The following is a 23684-nucleotide window of genomic DNA, read 5'->3' as shown; positions in this document are numbered from 1 at the left end:
TAGACAGTAATCTCAGCGCTCTCGCCAGCATGCGCAATTACGGGAATCCTGCAAAGTATTCAGAAATCCCACAAGTTGAGAATCGGCCATGCGGGAAAATCCCACATGAAAACTTGTGTAATTGTTATACGTACGTGTTTAATGTTACTAAGCAATTGGGCCTTCATAGTAAAATCAAAGGTTAGTGCGTTTGGCACTCCCATCAATGTGTTCCTGAATTATGGATTTGTGGTTACACATTATTTTGGCCTCGGTATACCCATGATATTTATCGATACCAAATGAAATAAGATTAATAGTAACTTTTTTGGCAGGAAGCCAAGGCCCCCCTATGTTACAGCCCACTCAGCTCGTATGCAAATCCGGCACTGGTCAGTGAGACTACTGCTCTCAAGTAACTAAGGCACTAGAGTCTGACTCACCTTTGGATGGCTTATAAAAGTAAACCTGTACCTTGGTGGCAAAAATAAAGAAACCTAAACATCTGATTGATCTGCAGAAATACTTAGCTTAGACATATGTAATTCTTATTGAGATCTAACTGACTTCTACCCCCAATGATATGTACCTGAGCTCACCATTAGAGGTTATTCTTTTCAATGCCATCAAAAAAATATTACTATCTGTTGTGAAATTTAAAAATCGGAACAAGTTTTAAAAACGATAAATGCTATTATAGAAGATTTAGATATTACGTACTCTAATTTACCAACAGCTGCCAAAGCACAGGCACATTTGCAAACAATAATTCTTAAATTGGTTTCAGGATCTGTGCACAAATAATGAGGTCACAATCATTACTTTCAATGGATGTGCCTGTTTAAATACAGAGCAGCTTGCCAAGATTCTTGGAGATGAATTCAAGGAAATGCAGAAAGTTTAAAAATCACATGCTTATTTTGGTCAGCAAGTTGAGATGAGTTGCCATTATCCAGGTGATCATCGTCAGTCAGATGTAAATGTCAATAGCTTCAATACTTGCCTTATCTGAGTCATGTGGTTAATGCACTGAGAAACCATAATGTTGACATCATTTGGGTCCCTCCCTGATTCAGATTTACTACCTGAGTCATTCACAGTACATAGTTCAATTCTGAATCCTTGATCTCTGTTCAATTAGTTATTCCCAGAGTGAATGATTGAGGGCCCTAGTCTCCAGATAACGATGGTTAATGAGCTAAGGCCATTTTGTTTTCAGTGATGAAACCTCTAATTGCAGTGTTTGTGGAGGTTAATTGAATTGACTCCAATATCTTTCATACTCTGTTAACCTTAATTGTCCAGGTTTACAGTATATCTAAATTATCAAGGGTGATAGTACATATTAAATGTTATCAATCACCCTTTTAGAAGAAGGTGGGTTTAAAGATAAATAAGAGGAAGAAATTCATATCCTATAATACTGCATCATTTTGTGTTACTTATCTTGGTCCTTTAGACCTAACATACCACCTGTTGTTCAGATCCTGAGACCAAAGACAAACAAAAGCCAGAGTACACACTGATAACATTTTACTGCTGGTGGCATTATTCTGATTACTTTGTCCCTACAATGCAAGCTTCTGTCGCCAAGCAGCTGGCAAGTTCAAATAACATATGATCCTTCATCACTCTTGAGCAGAATATGATCTGTGGGTAGGTTGTAAAGCCTTTAGATTCAGACTAGTTGAGAACATAGTAACCATCCTGTTCAGAAAGCTCTCTATCCATCTGGCAACTCCCAGAAACCAAAAACCTGCAAATTTCTCCAAATTTTTTCGACCTCCATTTTCCCTTTGGCTTCTTGCACAGCCGGACAGTTCCCCATGCTTGCCTCCATTGTATAGGAAAGGAATTGTATCTAACCCATCCACAGTCCTCCATTGGTCTTCACATGAAATATTGGGCAGTGTTATGCTGCTTGAATCCAGCTATCCTATGAACTATCCATGGTGTCCAGCCACTCTAACTTAGATTTTTCAGATATGGATGGCCAATTGACCTGACCTCTTGGATCCAAAAATTACCCATGAACCACAAGATCAAGGTCTCAAAGCACACTGATAATTACTAATGTTTTGTCTCTGTCAGATTATTGATTCTAATCACCAAATATATTTATAAACTATTGAGAGGGATAAGTAATGTTAAATAGTAAGAACTATACAAGAAAAAATACCTTAAAATTCTAACTCATTGCTTAAAATAAAGTAACTTGACAATTTACCCACATTTAGTTTCTTATTCCAGCGAATCAGTGAAACAAATCAATATTTAAACTACAATCCTTCCAGAAGTAAAGCTGCAAGCTCCTTGCATCAGACTCTTCCCCAACCCATGTAACTGCTCCACTGCTGAGTCTAACTGTGGTTCAGTCATGGATTCAAATAAGTGACAGCTGACTGTCAATAAGGTTGATTTGCCCATTTGTGCCAGGTGGGGCTGGAAAAAATCATGTTGTGCCAGGCTGGACTATGCAACCACATACCACTGTGGTCAGCTATTTATCTGGCTCCAGGACTTGGGTTCTGACCTGTGAAATGCAGAGGTCTGAGGTGTACTATCCAGGAGGTTGAATCCATGACTTCAGTATGCCGTTGTTCTCCATTTGGACAGTACCTTCATGTTCTCTGAGTTTATGAGCCTGCATCTCTTGCCTGCTTCCCTTTCCACATCACAGGTTTACATTTTTAATTTCAGTTTTCCAAGAAGTGAGACCCGGCCATATCGGCAACTCTTTGGCAGGTGATGATGAACATCTATATCACTGCAGCCATCAACACAGATATTGAAATTACTTCAATTTGCAATATGGAGGTGGAAACACCACAGAAGTGTAAGTAATTGCCGGGACAAAGGATGGCACGATGAACACTTCAGCAGAAGTACAAGGTTGCAGCAGACACACATAAATATACCAAAGGGTAGGTACGCTGAAGTACTTCACATATCAGGAGTGTATCAGAAAGTTAGTATTTACTGTCAAGATCCATAAGGAAGCATAAATGCCTCTGGTTTAATGATTTGGCCAGCTCAGTCTCCATTCTTTCCAGCAGAGAAGAGGTGCCCAACTCCAATAACACATGTGGTTCTAACCATGATACTGCATCTCCTGGCTGATGTCCAGTTTCCACCGCAGGTACATTCCAATTTGTAGCAATGAGATCTGAGAGCTACTGTGCAGGATACATTGTACAAAGGGGTTAACAGTGTCTCACAGAAGTCAACAGAAGCTATCCTCCAACAAACAAAAACACTGGAACTTTTCAACAAGTCAGGCAATCAAGAACAGAGAAGGGAATTTTTTTTAAATTTAAACATACAACATGGTAACAGGCCCTTTTGGCCCATGAGGCCATGCTGCCCAATTACGCCCAATTGACCTACACCACAGGAACATTTTGAAAGGTGGGAAGAAGCCAGAGCACTCACAGGAAACCCACACAGACACAGGGACCACATACAAGCTCCTAACAGACAGTGTCAGGTTCAAACATGGGTCGCTGGCACTGTAACAGCATTGCACTCATCACTACACTAACTGTGCTGTATCTAATGTTTCACGGAGATGTCCTTTTAGAATTATTAAGACTCCCTCCTTTCCTCCCCTGTCTTGCTATCCCAGAAAGCTGCTCTCAAGAGGATGTAGTTCCTCATCCCATCTCAACTGCACCACAAATATCCTTCATGCTAAGTAGCCAGACACTATACTGAGATGGTACAGTTCAAATCTGGAGCAAATCCACTTAAAGTCATCATCCAAGGTAATCTACAGCCTTCTGCAACTGAAGTCAGCAGCTGTCCTCCATCTACACTGGCTATAAACAGCTCTGTGTGGGAGCAATGGCAAGGACAAAGTCATTCAGTAGACTATCCGGAAGGAAATGCACAAGAGAGATTAGTTATAGCGAGTTGCTACAGCAGAGAGTGGAAGAATGACACACACTAGATGCCGTTATAGACAAGACTGGTTTATTGCACAGTCTGCCCCTGCTTATATAGGCCCAGTTTCCTGCCACTGGGCCTGGTTTTCCCGCCATTGTCAGCAGCATTCTGGTTCCCATTGAATGGGCAGTCGGCCATTAGCCTGAGTGGGCCTTGTGTGATTACCGCATTCGACCGCCATTTTGTGTCTTAGCCACCTTCCGGGTAGCGGGTCATTACATGACCCGTGTAATGGTATGGATTGTATATACTCATTGGCCAGTAAAGACATGGGCTGGCCCGCCCCCCCGATGACACTCTCCCCTGGGCTCCTCCCCTGTGGCCTAGGCCATAAAGGTCGAGCCACTTCTCCCTTCTCTGCACTTCCCTAGCTTGGATCTGGGCCAGCACAAATCTTATGTAAAATAAACGGTTATCGTTCCCCTCAGTCATTATCTTTGAAATTATTGGGGCAACTGGTAATGCCCATCAATTTATTGTTCATAAAATTTTAACATCTCTGATAATGGAGAAGTTGCTGCGCCCAGATCAGCTAGAGGTGGATCCCCAAGTCCTGGGTGCATTGGAACACCTCGAACAGTGGATCAGTTGTTTTAAAAACTTTCTGGAGGCTGCTGCTGGAGTGGTTGACTCGTATGAGAGGAGGCTGAAAGTCCTACAGGTAAGAGTCGGCCAGAGGGCTTTCCAGGCCATCAGAAGCTGCGCGACCTACGAGGCGATGGCTGAGCTACGGGTGCTCTTCTTTGGCTTGGCTTCGCGGACGAAGATTTATGAATGGGGTAAAAATCCACGTCAGCTGAAGGCTCGTTTGTGGCTGACACGTCCGATGCGGGACAGGCAGACACGGTTGCAGCGGTTGTAGGAGAAAATTGGTTGGTTGGGGTTGGGTGTTGGGTTTTTCCTCCTTTGCCTTTTGTCAGTGAGGTGGGCTCTGCGGTCTTCTTCAAAGGAGGTTGCTGCCCGCCAAACTGTGAGTCGCCAAGATGCACGGTTTGAGGCGATATCAGCCCACTGGCGGTGGTCAATGTGGCAGGCACCAAGAGATTTCTTTAGGCACCTTTTCTTTGGTGCACCTCTGTCACGGTGGCAAGTGGAGAGCTCGCCATATAACACGATCTTGGGAAGGCGATAGTCCTCCATTCTGGAAACGTGACCCACCCAGAGCAGCTGGATCTTCAGCAGCGTGGACTCGATGCTGTCGACCTCTGCCATCTCGAGTACTTCGACGTTAGGGATGAAAGCGCTCCAATGAATGTTGAGGATGCAGCGGAGACAACGCTGGTGGAAGCGTTCTAGGAGCCGTAGGTGATGCCGGTAGAGGACCCATGGTTTGGAGCTGAACAGGAGTGTGAGTATGACAACAGCTCTGTATACGCTTATCTTTGTGAGGTTCTTCAGTTGGTTGTTTTTCCAGACTCTTTTGTGTAGTCTTCCAAAGGCACTATTTGCCTTGGCCATTCTGTTGTCTATCTTGTTGTCGATCCTTGCATCTGATGAAATGGTGCAGCCGAGATAGGTAAACTGGTTGACCGTTTTGAGTTTTGTGTGCCCGATGGAGATGTGGGGGGGCTGGTAGTCATGGTGGAGAGCTGGCTGATGGAGGACCTCAGTTTTCTTCAGGCTGACTTCCAGGCCAAACATTTTGGCAGTTTCCGCAAAACAGGACGTCAAGCGCTGAAGAGCTGGCTCTGAAGAGCTACGGGTGCTATACAATCCCAAAATCAACGAGGTCTACTCCCGTCACCTCCTGCCGTCTATAAAACAGCAGCCTGGTGAGTCAGTTGAAGAGTTCATCCGAGCCCTGATCACACTGGGAAAAGACTGTTTGGGGAAACCCACAGTCCCTGTGCCGGGGGCCCAGTGCGTGGAAGATCTGGTCCAGGACACTTGTGTGTCGGGGTTGAGGTTGGACTATATCCAACAACGTCTCCTCGAGGAGGATCAACTCCCATTGAAACGGGCAATCCAACTGGCCAGGACTTTAGACTCGGCCCAGCGCCACGTGAAGTTGATCGCGGGCAAAAGCGGGCCTATCCAGTACGTGCCGTCGTGAGGGCCGCCATCCTGGGAGTCAGTATCAGGGATGGTTGACCCAACCGTGGCTGCAGTGGTGACAGGATCCTCAAGATGCCACTTCTGTAGGCAGGCAAGAAAATGTACGACGTCTCTGCCCCGCAAAAGGAGCTACCTACTCAGGCTGCGGGAAAAAGGGCCATTATCAATGAGTCTGCAGGTCCAGAGCCCCATCTCAAAGCAGTGCAACGTGTATGGCCAAGGAGCTTCCGGTGCTGGCTGCATGTGCGGTAAGGGGGAGCGCCATCTTACTCGCTCCCGCTCCATCCTCTACACAGTGGCAGCCCTAATCAACGATGTCACTTCCACCCCCGATGACACCACTTCTGCCTTCTTCATTGACGTTGGCAGCGTGGTCAACATGGAGGCCGCCCCACCAACAACGAAGACGATGCACCCATCCTGGCATCGATCACCTTGAACCAAGCCAGCCCTCACCCAATCATGAACTCCATGATGCAGATCAAGGTGAATGGGCACAAGTCGAACTGCCTCTTTGATAGTGCAGTACCAAAAGTTTTATACACCCTGAGGTGGCCCGTAGACTCTCAATATCCATTTGGCCGATTACCAGATCGGCGTCGATGGCAGTGAAAGACCAGCAGAATTGTATCCGGGGGTACTGTGTGGCGTCTCTGACAGTGGTGGGGGGTGGGGGGGGGAGGGAGGGCAATGTAATAATGACTTTTTGTTGTTGGTCATGCCCCAGCTCTGCACACTGATCCTCCTGGGCCTCGACTTCCAGAGTTAGTTCAGGAGTGTGACGATGGCATCGGGGGGCACCCAACCGCCGCCCATCATTTGCAACCCACAGCTTAAGGGACCCCCCCACCAAAATCGAGCACCCAGCCTCTGGCATCAACCTGCAGCCTCACCACCCTACGGGTGGCCCCTCTGTCACTATTCGGGAACCTAACCCTGGACTGTAAACCGATCACCACCAAGAGCAGGCGCTACAGCGCTGAGGATATGGCGCTCATCCGGGCCGAGGTTCAACAACTCTTGGCAGAGAGGATCATTGCCCCTAGCTCCAGTCCCTGGAGGGCACAGGTCCTCGTGGTCAGAGGGGCAGGCAAGCCCTGGATGGTGAATGACTATAGTCAAACCATCAACTGCTTCACCTAATTGGATGCGTACCCTTTACCCCGGATAGCCAACTTGGTCAACAAGGTCGCACAATGCAGAATCTTTTTGACCATTGACCTCAAGTCAGCTTACCATCAACTTCCCCTTCACCCAAGTGACTGGATTTACATGGGTTTTGAGACTGAGGGCAAACTTTTTCACTTCTTGCTGACGGCGACGTTCCCATACCTTGACAATGTCACCATCTGCAGACATGACGAGAACCTCGCAAAGTTCTTATGTGCGGCCAAGTCTCTCAACTTGACATACAATAAGGACAAGTACGTGTTCAACACAGACTGCCTGGCCCTTCTCTGATGCCTCGTGGCACATGGTGTCATTGCCCCGGATCCTGAATGCATGCGACCTCTTATAGAGCTCCCAGTCCCAAACATCCTAAAGGCGCTGAAGAGGTGCCTGGGGCTGTTTTCCTATTATGCACGATGGATGCCCAATTATGCCGATAAAGCCCACCCCCTGATTAAGTCCACAACCTTCCCGTTATTGGTGGAAGCCCAAGCTGCATTCTATCAGATCCAAGGAGACATGGCAAAGGCCACGACGAGTCTATCCCTTTTCAAGTGGAGAGCGATCCTCTGATTTTGCACTGGCTGCCACTCTTAACCAGGTAGGCAGGACGGTAGCATTTTTTTCCCGCACACTGCACGGTCCCGAGGTACAGCACTCCTCGGTCGAGAAGGAGGCACAAGCGATTGTTGAGGCAGGGCGCCACTGGTGACAGTACCTGGCCAGTAAACAGTTTACCCTGCTGACAGACCAGAGGGCTGTGACCTTTATGTTTAATACTAAACAGCGGGGTAAAATCAAAAATGGCAAGATTCTTGGGTGGAAGATCGAGCTCTCCCCCTATAAATACGACATATTGTACCGATCAGGTAAACTCAATGATCCCCCAGATGCCCTATCCCGGGGGACGTGCGCCAGCAAGCATCTCAACCATCTCCAGACCCTCCACGACAGTCTGTGCCACCCTGGAGTCCACTTCATCAAGACTCGGAACCTTCTGTACTCCGTTGAGGACGACAGGTCCATGACCAGACACTGCCAGATCTGTGCTGAATGTAAGCCGCAGTTCTACCAACCTGAAAAGGCACATCTCACTGAGGCCACACGTCCTTTTGAATGGCTCAGTGTCAATTTCAAGGGCCCCCTACCCACCGCAAATAGGAATGCCTACTTCCTGACGGTGGTGGATGAGTTCTCCAGGTTCCCCTTTGCTATTCCCTGCCCGGATATGACCTCGGCAACTGTAATCAAGGCTCTGCGCAGCATCTTCATCCTGTTCGGATACCCCAATTATATCCACAATGATCGAGGGTCCTCGTTCATGAGTGAGGAACTGTCACAGTACATCCTGGCTAGAGGCATAGCCACAAGCAGGACCACCAAATATAACCCCAGTGGTAATGGCCAGATGGAAAGGGAGAATGCCACCGTTTGGAAGGTGGTGCTCCTGGCCCTTAAGTCCAAAAACATGCCAGTGTCCCACTGGCAGGACGTTTTGCCCAAAGCGCTCCACACCATCCGATCGCTCCAGTGCACCGCAACTAACACTACCCTGCATGAACACGTTTGCTTTCCCTAGGAGATTGGTGAATGGTTCCTCCATTCCTCCTTGGCTGGCAACCCCAGGCTCGGTCCTACTATGGAGACATGCGAGGGGCCATAAGATGGATTCCCTGGTTGAAGCAGTACACTTCATACATGCCAACCCTCAATACACATTTGTGAGATACCCCGATGGCCACAAGGACACTGTGCCTATCCGAGATCTGGCGAGGGATGGAGATCCCGAAACTGCCCTACCTGCCACTGACCATCCCACGGAACAGACCACCCCACACGGGAGTGCAATACTAGAGGCCAAGCCGCCCAGCTCTCCTCTCCAGGAATCGATCCTCTGGGAGACATCAAACCCCCTTTCCACCCGGGAGCCTTCAATTATCACCCTGACCTAGACTGTTCCCTCCTGCCCCCCAGGAGCGCATTTCCTCCTGAACAGCAGAGCACGGACACGCCTGCCCCCCGTTGTTCCCACAGAAGGTGGAAGTCGTCGGTGCACCTGAACCTCTAGTTAGACAATTTTTTTGTTGTGTGTTGTCTGTGAATTCCACCTTGAAAAGAGTGGGGGGGGTTCTGTTTAAAAAGAGGGGGTGAATGTAATGGTATGGATTGTACATACTCATTGGTCGATAAAGGCATGGGCTGGCCCGCCCCCTGATGACACTCTCACATGCCCTAGGCCATAAAGATCGAGCCACTTCTCCCTTCTCTGCACTTCCCTAACTTGGATCTGGGCCAGCACAAGTCTTATGTACAATAAAACCTATCGTTCCCCTCAGTCTTTGTCTTTGTAATTATTGGGGCAACTGGTAGTGCCAAACAACCCCCATCCCCACCCCCCCAGAACCGGCATTCTGAGTGTTATCCTTTGCCTTTGGCAGCCTGCCTTTACGTTGTGGGACCTGTCAAGTGACCAGTTGGCTGGTGTCTATGTGTGCTGGCTTGAGGCGGTTGATAGTGAAAGTCTCTTTCATACCATTGATATCCAGCACACATGTGGACCCATTGTGCCTGGTCACTTGGTCGGGCACCTTTTACAGTCATTGCAGAGGCGAGTGGTGTGGTCCCTGTCATACAAAGACGTATTTACATGTCTTTAGGGCCTTGAGGATGAATGTCTTTGGTTGGCCATACAGCAAGGCTGTGCTGTGGCTAAAGTGCCTAGTCACTCCCTTAGCTTATGCAACTTTGCTGCTGGTGGTTCTTCTGGGTCCTTAGCAGTGGCCAAGAATTCCCCTGGTATGACCAATGGTATGCTGTATACCATTTCCACCAATGAGGCATTGAAATCCTCCTTGGAAGATATCCAGGAGGACCCATGGTAGTTCATCTGTCTAATGTGGTCTCTTCAGGCGTGTATGGAACCACTTCCCCAACCTGTTAGCCTGGGGGTGATTTGCTGTAGTGTGCTGGAGTTGGGTTGCCAGGACCCGTGGTAGTTCATCTGTCTAATGTGGTCTCTTCAGGTGTGTATGGAACCACTTCACAAATCTGTTGGCCTGGGGGTAATATGCTGTTGTGTGTTGGAGTTGAGTTGCCAGGACCCGTGGTAGTTCATCTGTCTAATGAGGTCTCTTCAGGTGTGTATGGAACCACTTCCCCAACCTGTTGGCCTGGGGGTGATTTGCTGTTGTGTGCTGGAGTTGGGTTGCCAGGACCCGTGGTAGTTCATCTGTCTAATTAAGTCTCTTCAGGTGTGTATGGAACCACTTCACCAACCTGTTGGCCTGGGGGTAATATGCTGCTGTGTGGTGGAGTTGGGTTCCCAGTTTGGCCAGTGCCACCCATAGCCCGAAGGTGAATTGTTCTCCCCTGTCAGAAGTCATCCGCTCTGGTACCCCAATGTTCTGGCACAGGTCACAGTAGTTTTTTCAGCCAGTGGAACCGCTTCTGGCCACCTTGTGGAGTGGTCGACTATCGTTAAAAGGTACCTTGCCTCTGGAAAACCAACAGCAGTCCTACAATGTCAATGAGGACATGACTGAAACTTCACCGTACTGGTTCGAAGATTTGGGGAGGTGCTTTGTTGTGCATTTGCACCTTTGATGCCTCACAAAGTGTCCAAGTCTTGTCCCATTGACTGACCTGCTTATGGAGGCTGTGACAGATGAACCTGCTAGCTACCATCTTGACGATGGTTCCGATGGCCAAGTACGTCAGGTTGTGCATTGCTTCGAAAACCTGCCGTCTCCAGCATGCCAGTATGATGGGGCGGGGCTTGCCAATGGACATGTCACATAGTAATCACATCTGGTTGCCTAGGCCAATGGTGACATCCTCTAGCCTAAGCCCTGAGATGACTGTCTTGTACACAGGAATCATAGTGGTCTCCTGTTGTGCTTTGGCCAGGGCCATGTAGTCTATCCTCTGGGACAAAGTCTGGATGGCCTGAATCGTTGGTCATGACAGTGAATTGGCGACTACATTGGTTTTACCGGTGATGTGTTCAATGTCCGTGGTAAAATTTGATATGTTGTCTGGTTGACCACAGGTCCGATACTTTGTTGAAGGCAAAGGTTAGCGGTTTGTGGTCTGTGTAAACCATGAATTGCCTCCCATCCAAAAAGTATCTGAAGTGTCAGACTGCCAGGTATAGTGCCAAGAGTTCACAATTGAAGGGGTTGCATTTGATTTCAGGTGGCCGGAGGTGTCTGCTAAAAATGCCAGGGCTCCAATGTCCTTCGATCAACCATTCAAGCACATCACTGACCACCGTGTTGGACGCATCTACTGTGAGGGCAGTCAGGGCATCTGTCCTAGGATGCAGCAGAAGCGTAGTGTTGGCCTATGGACTTTCGGACCTCTGCACTATTCCCAGTTCTTCAATTTTTTTTGAATTCCTCTTGTGCAAGGTTGAGTTTCTCAAGAGGAAGGGGGCATGCCTTGCTGTCAGGATGTGGTGTTGTACCCCATGCTTAGGTTTGGCTGAGGTAAAATTGGGTGTCACAATGGAAGGGGGTTCTGCCAGGATGTGCAAAAACTCATTTTTGGATGCTGTGACAGAGTCGAGATGGGGGGCCAGTAGTCTGGCCTCATCTAGAGCGAAAGTCTGGAAAGTCTTGGCATGCACGAATTTGTAGATGGTGTTGTCATGCCAAACCACACAGTCATAGTGAGTAGAGCAGGGGACTAAGAACACAACCCTCTGGTGCTCTGGTACTGATGGAGATTTTGGAGGTGATGATCTTAACGATCCTTACTGATTGTAGTCTGGAGGTGAGGAATTCCAGGATATATTACACAGTTGGATATATAGGACCTGGTCTTCTGATCAACTTTGAGGGGATGATGGTGTTAAATGCCAAACTGTGGTCAATAAAGAGCATCCTGATGTCCAGGTGTTCCAGAGCTTTGTGTAGAGCCAGTGAGATGGCAGCTGTTGTAGACCCATTGATGTGATAGGCGAATTGGAAGGGATCCATGTCGCCACTCAGACAAGAAGAGGTGACCTGGACTTCTCACAAGCAATCTTTGTATTGTCAGTGAAACACAGATGCAAGGAGAAGCCTGCACCCCTACTCCAGATGGATTTTAATTTTGATTTACTTAGACTTATTTCATATTATCACACACATCGAGGCACAATGAAAGGCTTCCATTTGCATGCCATTGAAAGGCTAGGAAAAGGCAACATCTTGCATAAAATAACAAAGGAGATAAAGAAAGGAAAGAAAAGAAAGAAGGTCCCTTCAGAGAATGCAAGTGGTTGAGTCAGGCCACCTCCTATGATATAGCTTTCTCCCTCTTCTTGATGCTTATTCTCCCATTCATGTTGCATCCCAAAGGAAATGTCTCATCAGATACCCATGCATGGAATTAACTGCAATAACCAAAAGAAATCAACTAGCATCTAACCTATAAATAACTGATAATTCCTGAAGTAGTAATTCTTCCTTTTCTTAATGCAAGCCAGTCTTGGAAGAGAAAACATTCATATACCCTGATTGGTGAAGTTAACTCTATAATATCCTAGCAGACATTAAGCCTGAAATATTGATCACCCTTTATTTCCAATAGGTGCTGCAAGACCTAATGAGTTTTTTTCAGCATTTGTATATTGGACAACAACTGTTTAACGGCATCAAACTGGTGACTGACTCATGCGCTCATGCGCACTTGCCTCCAGTAGCATTTTGAAACTTTGACGATGCATGGCATCAATAAAACAAGGATGATTGAGCTCAATTTTTCAATAAAAAACCTTCAATTTTGAATGTTTGTTGATGGATTTTTTATTGCGATTAAAAAGTTATGCAAACATACATTTAACTTTTAATATTCAATGGAAAGAAGCACCTTCGTGCCAATACATGTTATAACCATATAACCATATAACCATATACAGCACAGAACAGGCCAGTTTGCCCCTACTAGTCCATGCTGGAACAAATCCCCACCCTCCTAGTCCCACTGACCAGCACCTGGTCCATACCCCTCCAATCCTCTCCCCTCCATGTAATTATCCAGTCTTTCCTTAAACATAAATAACTTCCCTGCTTCAACCACCTCCGCTGGAAGCTTATTCCACATCCCAACCACCCTTTGCATGAAGAAATTTCCCCTCATGTTCCCCTTATAATTTTCCCCATTCAATCTCAAATCATGTCCTCTGGTTTGAAAAAGCCCCCACTCTTAATTGAAAAAGCCTATCCACGTTGACTCTCCCTGTCCCTTTTAAAATCTTGAACACCTTCATCAAACCCCCCTCAATCTTCTACGCTCCAGAGAAAAAAGCCCCAGGCTGCTCAACCTTTCTCTGTAACTCAAACCCTGACATCCTGTCAACATTCTCGTGAACCTTCTCTGCACTCTCTCTATTTTGTTTATATCCTTCCTATAATTTGGTGACCAAAACTGCACACAGTATTCCAAATTTGGCCTCACCAATGCCTTGTACAATTTCATCATAACATCCCAACTCTTGAATTCAATACTCCGATTTATGAAGGCCAACATTCCAAATGCCTTCTTCACCACACCATCTACCTGAGTATCAGCTTTGAGGGTACTATTTACCATAACTCCTAAATCCCTTTGTTGCTCTGCACTCCCCAATTGTCTACCATTCAATGTATATGACCTATTTAGATTTTCCTTTCCAAAATGCAACACTTCACACTTATCCGTATTAAATTCCATCAGCCATTTCCCAGCCCACTCCTCCAGCTTTCCTATATCTCTTTTTAAGCTACAGTAATCTTCCTCACTGTCCATAATATCACCAATCTTTGTATCATCTGCAAACTTACTTATCCAATTCACCACCCCTTCTTCCAGATTGTTAATATATATAACAAACAATAGTGGACCCAGGACTGATCCCTGAGGAACTCCACTAGTCACCGGCCTCCAATTTGACAAATAATTTTCTACCACTACTCTCTGACACCTCCCATCCGACCATTGCTGAATCCATTTCACTACCTCCTTATTTATACCTAATGCCTCCACCTTCTTTCCTAACCTCCTGTGGGGAACTTTGTCAAAAGCTTTACTAAAGTCTAAATAGACAACATCCACAGCCTTCCCTTCATCAATCTTTTTTGTTACCTGTATATTAAATCAGGAACTGTCATACTGGGAAGAGTATCAGGTTCAGGTTCACAGAAAGATGAGACTGGACAGGTGTTACAATCATATGTAACTTTAATTAACACATAGGAGACAAACAGGGGTTAACGTTAAATGGTTAAACAATGACATACATATTCACCTTGGACCTAGGTTGGATTCCGACAACATACTCAACACTCTTACACACTTGAGTATACAAACTACAAACAAGGACTCTTACACACACACCCGATTCCCTATACCAATGGGGGTGTGGCTCTCTGCAAGTATTGATCTACCGCAATACTACAGCTCAGCTTCAGTGTAGTTCACACCTTACTCGTGACACTTCCAGTGATGTCCACAGTAGCAACCTGGCATGGAGCGATGTCCAGGGCTTGGACCATGAGGCAAAGAGAAAGAACATGCTGTGCTAATGTTTTATACAGTGCTAATCTGCGCTTCTAGCCAATAATGATCCTAGGTGATTTAAATTAGCTAAAGGCAAGGTGTGCACTAATGGGTGGCTGGAGTCCAACCAGGTGATGTGACTTCCAAATAAGTTTCAGGCAAAGAGGATACATGACCACCCACAATACACACATTCCATACAGGCAGGGAGGCCACATTTCCTCCACACACAACAGGGACCTAAGGGTTAATTAATTATGTTTGCTTCAGACAAGTATGTAGCTTCATTGGTTTCATTCAGAAGTGTGTATTTACCAACTGTTATATTTCCCAAATGATAAATTTACCAACTGTCAACTGTTCATATTTGTATACTATTGTTATTGTTAGGTGTTAGTGTGTGTTATTCAAAATACATTTTGTAAGAGAACAGAAAAAGAATTGCAGTTATTCTTGTGAACACTTCTCATCCAAACATAAGCTATTTTGTACATTTGTCAATCATTAGTCTTTTATTATTTTTAACCAGAATTTTCTCCATATTTTACTCATTACTCTGACCTGTTTTTAATCCAGAAAAAAAAACCCAGGATATACAAATAAACTGCATCCCCTGTGTGTGTATGTGTGTGTTTTTTACGACAGACATTCTCCTTTCCACATATACAAGAAAAACAACATCTGATACCCACCTGCATTTATGCTATTATATTGACATTATCTATTTAAGGGAGAGACAAATAGAAGATGCAGAGTTAAAAATTCCAATGGTCCAGCTTGCCAGTTTCCACGATATCAACTGTTTTTAGATCTCCTTTCTCAAACTGATCTGCTCTGAAAAAATGTGTGCCTCAACAATATTTATGCCTATCCAAAACCTTATTGACCTTTCTCGCTGTGGTTCTGACCCTAGCCCTCACATTTCTTCCCTGACAGAGATGAGACCACAAGACATAGGACCAGAAATAGGCCATTCAGCCTATTGATTCTGCCCCACCATTCAATCATGAGCTGATTCATTTTTCCACTCAGCTCCAGACTTCTCCCAATGACCCTTGATGCCATGATTAATCACGAACGCATTAATATCTGCTTTAAGTACACCCAGACTGGAGCTCCACAACCATCCATGGCAACAAATTCCATGTATTTACCACCCTCTGGCTGAAGAAATTCCTCCGCATCTCTGTTCTAAGTGGGCACCTTTCAATCCTGAAGTTGTGCCCTTAATCATGGGAAACAACATTTCTACATCCACTCTGTGTGCACCTTTTCACCTTCAAAATGTTTCAATAAGATCTCCCCTCATTCTCCTAAATTCCAATGAGTACAGGCCTAGAGCTGTCAAATGCTCCTCATAACCCTTTCATTCCCAGAATCATCCTTGTGAATCTCCTCTGGTTCCTCTCCATATCAGCACATCTTTTCCTATAGGAGGAGCCCAAAACTGCTTACAATACTCCAAATGTTGTCTTACCAGTCCCTGAAAAAGCCTCTGCGTCACATCCCGGCTCTTGCATATTATTCCTCTTGAAATAAATGCCAGCTTTGTATTTTCCTTCTTCACCACCGACTCAACCTGCAAGTTTACCTTCAGGTTATCCTGCACAAGGACTCCCAGTTCTCTTTGGATCTGGGTATTTTCAATTTTCTCCCCATTTAAAAAAATATTCTTCTCATTTTTTTTCCACCAAAGTGCATGAACGTACACTTTCCAACATTGTATCTCATTTGTCATTTCTCTGGCCATTCACCTAATCTTTCTAAGTCCTTCTGCAACTTCCGTGTTTCCTCAACACCAACTGCCCTGCCATCTACCTTTATATCATCTGCAATCTTGGCCACAAAGCCATTAATTCCATCATCCAAACCTATGGAACACCTCAAGCAACTGGCAGCCAAACAGAATATGATCCCTATATTTCAACTCTCTCCTTCCTGTTCCAATGTTCTAGCATGTTTCCTATTGAAAACCATGTGTGGATCTCCAATTTACATTGCTTTCAAAAACATTTGTATTTCCTTTATCATTTCTTCCCTATTTTCTATTGGTTCATTTTCGGATTATAATTTTGTCTGTTTATCTTGTAATTTACTTGAGCCCAAATTATTTCATCCCATTGAAATTATTCCTCACTGTTTGAATACTATGCTTTTCCATTGTATCATGCCCCCCGTTTCCCAAATGCTCCACTCAACCTGTGCACTTGATTCACCTAATTTCCTTAAAATATTTCCATAGTGCTCTATTTTAATTGAACCCGAATTGTACTCATTAAAAATTTCTCTTCAAACCTCTTTGGAAGATTTTCTCTGCCTCTGTCCTTTAGATTATCATTATGGTAGTTGGCAACATAGTAGTCCCTTTGAATGATTTCTCTCTCCCACTTTCACGGCAGTATAGCATTTCAGCAAGAAATTTAAGTTAACATCATTCTGAATGGAAAAAATGGGAAGCAATTCCTTGACTCCCACTCCATTTTTAAAAAAGTCAGGTGTTTTTATTGATTCAAAGAGCAGCATTGGAACTCATGAGCAAAATGGTAAGTGGTAAAACAGAGGACAGAAATACATGGGGTTATGAAGAAATCACAGAGAGAATTAACAAAGTAAGTGAGCTTAATGTGCCCGCATGAGGACTATTAAAGCTTTAGCATAGCGTCAAAGTAGTTTGGTCTTAAATTGGACATCATATACGAGGTCTTTCTCACCATGCATGCATCAGTCAGGTAAAGCCTACAGGCCTGAACTTGCTGGCTGAGTTTAGCTAATGATAGAGTCTAATGAGGCAACACAATCTATCTGGAATAAACAAAGAATTCTTGCTCCTAAAACATGTTCCTGGTGTAGTATCAAGAAGTCCATAAGTTGCATTTTTTTCTAAATTTCTGTGATGTTTATTCTGGCGAAAGCACTTGTGGTTTTAGATCATTCGAAATTTAAAGTAAACTATCAATCTTTATATATTTTTTATTTCTAAGTTTTGAATGTTGATTCAGTGTTCCAATTTTTGGAATTGGGGCATAACATTGCATTCTGATAACTGTTCTCATTTCTCATGTCACTATTCTCATTTCAATGTCAGGTCCTGCCCATGTCCTCACATTGCACCAGCTTTGCTATATGGAATGTGGATACCCTTGTCCAACAAATTAATTCTTGGGCTACAGGACACACAAGTGCTGGAGAAAGTGAGCAGGTCATGCAACATCCATGGAAAATAAAAGGCACTCAGCGTTTCAGGCCCGAGCCTTTCTTCAGGTATGCCAAAATTCTTGAGTAATGCACTAAGCCCCAGCATCTGCAGATTTTTTGGTTGCCTTACAGGTAAATATGCTACATTAACTTAATTTATGGGTAATACATATAGCAGGATGCATTGGCCAATCCAGGATCTTACTTTCCTTCATCTGTTTTGCTGATTGTGATGGTACTTTGTTTCAGCTCATGTCAAAGTATTGATTGGCCTGTAAGTTTTTATGGCGCTGCAGAATGTTAAACTGCCTTGGTGTAGAAGAACATTGAAATCAGGAACTGGAATAGACCGATTGGTTCTCGAGGCCTCTCCACCATTCATCAAGATCAGACTTCAATGCCATTTCCCTGCACTATCCCCACACCTTTTTTGTTTCCTCAATATCCAGAAATACTTCTCTGCCTTTCCTGACTGATCCTCCACAGCCCTTCATGGAGGACAATTCCAAAGGTCCTCCTCATGAGCAGATTTCTCCTTATCTCAATCCAAACAGTCTAGCCCTGAATTTTAAACTGTGACACTTGGTTGCGGATTCCTCAAAGATATCTTCCCTTCATCCAACCTGTCAACCCCTTAATAATTTTGAAACTTCAGTGATATCTCATATCATTCTTCTGAACTCTAGAAAATAGTCTACATAATTTCTCCTTATGTGGCAAAGCCTGGAATCAGTCTAATGAATTCTTCATTGCACTTCCTTTATGGAAGTACATTCTTTTTTAATGTCAGGAGACCAATGTTTCACACAATATCTAAGTACAACCTCATCAAGGTCTCGAACAGTTGCAAACAACTTCTAAGTCTTGATGAAGGGCTCTGACTCCAAATGTTGACTATCTTCCCACCGATGCTGCTTGATCTGCCAAGTTCCTTCCAGTGGGCTGTTTTTGTTTCAGTAAACTTTCCTTCCTCCTGTAGTTGAACTTCTTGGTAAAGGGCGACATTAGCATTTGCCTCCCAAATCACTCATATACCCACTTTTAATAATGCGCCTCTTTGTGATAGTACAGACCTATCACCAATGTATATAGTTACTGTATCTAGACTGTGCTTATAGCGATTGGCTGAGAGCTTAGCCACGCCTACTGTCTGGGCTTTAAAGGGTTGTGTCTCTAGCCAGGTCAGATCATATCGGACTGGTCGGCCACCTGTGAAGAGCTCCTGTCTTTTGCTAATAAAAGCCTTGGTTTGGATCAACAAGTCTTCTGACGAGCTCTACACTCTTTGAATATTAATCCCTGTCATGTGTCCTGTGATTACCCAGATTAAACTATCTGGTATTGTCAGAGCTAGTATAGGAGAGCTGAAAAATCAAATACCATAGGCACAAGATCTACATCGGCCAATTACACATTGCTGCTTTAGAACACGTTTTGCAGAAGATGGCAAGCCTCAGGATCTGGACATCACTGGCAAGGCTAGCATTTGTTGCTTAACCCTAATTGCCCTTGTGAAGGTAGTGTTGAGCTGTAATCATTGACAATTGCAGTATTTCTGGTCAAGATACTTCCAAAGTAGCTCCAGGTTTAGATCCAGTGCTGATGACAGAATGGTGATATACTTACACCTCATGAGGGAACATACGAATGAAATGGCTCATGCAATTTCTGGACAATCAGGTTTCAGTCTGTGACAGGTGCTTGTGTTTCAAGCTAGTGAAGGGTCTCATACTTCCTGCTGTGTTTCAGATTTTAACATAGTCGTCTATTTTCGCTCATTATCACATTAAATCTATCATAATATAGTGTTACACTTTGCCATTTATGTCAGATCCTCATGCTTCTACTAAAGACAAGAAATCAGGTTTTGCTCATGGCTGTGTATCAGTTATTTTTATTGACAATTGTGGGCCAAAGGGCCTATTTCCATGCTGTACTCTGACTATATAACAAAGTACCGTAGTGAATCACTAATCACTAATCATGCCAAGGTTCTGTGTTCCTACTCATACTACCTCCTATTTATGATAAAATGTTACATCCCTGCAGTTGCCAGATTTTGAGACAGAACACGTTGCAACCTATTGCAAAATATAACCACTTATTTGTCTGCCATCTTGCATTCTTAATGCTTTACATTTGATAATAGCCAAAATAAGTATCCAAAGTGTTAGACCATATTTAAATCATGAAACAAACCCAAAACATTGATCAATTTCCCCAATCAATATTTGAAGTAAGACTTACAGTAAATATTTGGTGCAATTGGTTCACTTTCATTCACGCTAATCGGATTCTTGGCCACGCAGGTGTAATTACACAGGTCATCTTTTAGAACAGGAGAAATGAACAGCATCTTGTTGTCTGCTGAAAAGATGTGACGAGTGCTTGTCCGGAATGGCTTTCCATCTTTCAACCACTGATAAATAACCTTTGTGCCTTCACTCACAGTGCATGTGAGTGTTGCATTGTCTACATATTCCACTGCTCCCCAGGCTGGATCACTGTGTACCACTGGCTTAGAGACCGGAACTACAAAACAAAAAGATGCCTCATCAAGTGCCACATTTGGTCACATAAACAGTGCAAGCAATACCAAAGGCAACATTCAGAACAAATTATGGCATAGATAATGTGGATTAGTGCTCCATCAGCAGATCTATGCAACAGAGGGCAGGTTCATAATAGCAGCCCAAGCGAGGTAAAGATTACCGTCAGCGAATCATTAAGTTCTTCATGGTTTATTCCATGTCAAATCATCCTGGAGCTGAAACATTCAAGGAATCAGACAAAAACTATGCTTTGTTAACATGTCCAGATGTTTTCCTGTTCCCCTTCATCCTTTTCTTCAACTCAATTGCCAACATTTTCAGCATGTATGTTAAGAAGTGGCTTGATTGTGAAGAACTTTGTTGAAGGTGTGTAAAAAACATTTGGATGCTTGTTTTATACTATTGCAGATACATTCACAGTGTTATCAATGGGTTTGGAAAAAGAAAGGGACAGAAAAAATACGCTGCTGTCATCTTATCAATGGATCAACGATTTTCAAAAAAAAAACAGGAATCTCATCAAGAAACAAGATTTTTTTTTATGATGAAATATCTTTAGAAACACATTGACATAGCCAAATTTAAATGTGCAATATTGGATACAAAAGTAAAGTTGTTAAGCAAAATATTTATCCCTTGCCTTTGGCCATCCATAAGTAACATTTTATGGCTACGTCTGCCAACTCCTAATCCTGTTTCATCTTGTTCTTTTTTTGGAAAATTTTATTTATTAATCATGATAAATCATACAATAAAATACAAAAAAAACATAATGCATACATGATATTTTTATCCCTTACAACCCCCCACCCCATACTCTAACCCACCCACCCCTCCCAAGCCCCCTCTAAACTACCACAACAGAAAAGGAGGAAAGAAAGAAGAGATCAATTAACATAACACTCATCAATTTTGTGCAATGGTTTGGAGCAACACCATCAATGCGTGAAAAAAAATTAATAATTCAACCCCATATATTCCAAAAACAGGCTCCAGATTTTAACAAGAGAATAATTATTATGTAAATTATATGTTATCTTTTCCAACGGAATACAAGATCTCATTTCCAAATGCCATTGCTGAATACTCAAATTGGTCTCATTTTTCCAAGTAATTGCCAAACATTTTCTAGCTACAGCCAATCTCAAAAGAGTAACTCCAAGCTCAATTTCTTAATATAACCCATTAAAAATACTAAAGGGTCAAGTGAGCTTCTAAAAGTTCCTTAAATCTACCCCAAAAAAGGTTTCACCGTCTCAAAAACAACAAGCAGAATGTAATAAAGAACCAACTTCCTGATGACGTCTGAAATATAAATCAGAAGAAATAAACTTATATTTCCTTCATTTCTCCAGAGTTAAGTATAACTGATGAAGAAAATTATAATGAACCAGAATTATTATGAATCGCCACAGTTGTAATTTATTAACAGGATGTTTTAAGTGGATCAATCTTTGATATGGGCTAATATTGAATTATCTCAGATTGGTGAAAAGAGGATGGATCAGTTTATTTATAGGTAGAATTCTCAGTTGTTAAATAATTATAATTTGCCTTATGTTGAAATATTTAATAGGATTATGTAATTAATTGAATGAAATTATAGGTACTCAAGGTAATATTTCAGCTAAATCTCCTTTGTTTCAAAATAAGCTTTTCCCTCTTACACTTAATAATCAACTTTTGAAGTTGTGGGAACAGAAAGGAATTAAATTGGTAGAAGATTGTTATGAAGCAGGATATTTTATTTCTTTTCAAAGAATGAAAGAGAAATATGAAATATCTCTGAGTACTCTTTTTTCTTTCTATCAAGTTAAAGTACTATCGTTGGATCATTTTGGTTGTACGTTACGGCTACCTAGATGGTCTAAATTTGAAATTTTACTCACTGATGGTGGTAAAAAAGGATTTATATATGAGATGTATGCTTTATTGCAGAATAAAATGCTTAAGCCTGATGTTTATAAATCTAAATTAAAATGGGTAAAAGATTTGTCCATATCTATTTCTCAGGATGATTGGATGAACTTGTGTGAGGATAGATAGTGTGATTAAAATTGTAAATGTAAGGTATAGGTTGGTTCATCTTGTTCTTTTGATGTAGTTAATCAGTAATACACTAACCAATTTTTTTACATAACCCCAGATACATATTATTTGCATCTCCCTTTCAATTAAAGTTAAGCAAGGAAGTCTGCAGATGCTATGATAGCAGTTTAATACTCAAAATTGTCAGAGCAACTCTGCAGGTCACCTGGTGGTCACCTGGTGTTCTTTATGGCAAAGATACATCACCAATGCTTCGGGCTTGAGTTCTTCATCAAGGAATGAGCAAAAATCAGACAGGCACTTGAATAAAGCAATGGGGGAGAGGCAGGGGGAGAAGCACAGATCCCACAGGCAAGAGGTCATAGGTACATATTGGAGGAAGTGCAGAAGAGAAGAGAGCTGTGAATTGAAAGGGGAGGGGATAGCTCTCTGAATGGAGAAGGGGAGCTGTAGGAAAGGAGACAGTAGGGAAAGAAAGAGAAACCCGGTGGGGGGGGGGGGGGGGATGGGGTGGCTAACAGAAACTAGCTAATCTTAATGCCCAAATATTGATGATAGATCATTGCTCTCTTTCCATCAAACTGATTTCCAGAGACATCAGTGCAATATAACTCAGCGGGTCACACAGCATCTATAGGAAGAAAAGGGTAACCAATATTTGGGGCCTCAGCCCTTCATCAAGGTATGTGCAAAATGTTTGTACGTGCCTGAATAAAAAAAGTGGGGGAAGATTGGAGAGGAAGGAGAGAAAGGGGCTGGGAGGAGTAGAGGCTAACAGGTAGATATAGGTGGGAGGGTAGAAGAGAAAAAAAGCTGAGGTGATAGGGGTGGGGGGGTAGCATGATAGGGGAGGGGGTAGCAGAGGTGATAGGGGGTAGTGGAGGTGTTGGGGAGGGGTAGTGAAGGTGATAGGGGGAGATGATGGGGAGGGGTAGCAGAGGTGATGGGGAGGGATAGAGGAAGTGATAGGAGAAGGAGATTATTGTCATAGGAGAGGGGGGTTAACAGGTGATGGGGAGTGGGTGAGCTCATGTGAGAGGGATAGGGGGTAACTGACTGGAGAGGGAAGGACAAGAGGTGGAGCTGTGGAGAAAAGGAAGGCAGAGGGATAAGGAAAGAGGAAATCTTGGGAGGGATTTAAAGAAAATGAAGGTTGCTGTTAATGGTGTCTGGTTGGAGAGTGACCAGATGGAATATGAGGTGTTGTTCCTCCACTTT

At 43.6% G+C, this 23684-nt stretch overlaps 1 protein-coding gene across 6 annotated transcripts in view; it reads right to left on the bottom strand.

Annotated features, from left to right (window-relative positions):
• hepacam2 (HEPACAM family member 2) overlaps positions 1 to 23684 on the bottom strand; it is a 115078-nt gene that overhangs the window by 64921 nt on the left and 26473 nt on the right. For all 6 annotated transcript variants that reach the window (XM_069913644.1, XM_069913640.1, XM_069913642.1 and 3 more), the window contains exon 3: positions 20113 to 20397. In XM_069913644.1, coding sequence (XP_069769745.1) covers positions 20113 to 20397 — 285 coding nt within the window. The remainder of the gene's footprint in view (positions 1 to 20112; positions 20398 to 23684) is intronic.

This window comes from Narcine bancroftii, chromosome 1, assembly GCF_036971445.1.
Source record: "Narcine bancroftii isolate sNarBan1 chromosome 1, sNarBan1.hap1, whole genome shotgun sequence".
Taxonomy (NCBI): Eukaryota; Metazoa; Chordata; class Chondrichthyes; order Torpediniformes; family Narcinidae; genus Narcine; species Narcine bancroftii.
This window is presented reverse-complemented; position numbering and strand designations above follow the sequence as displayed.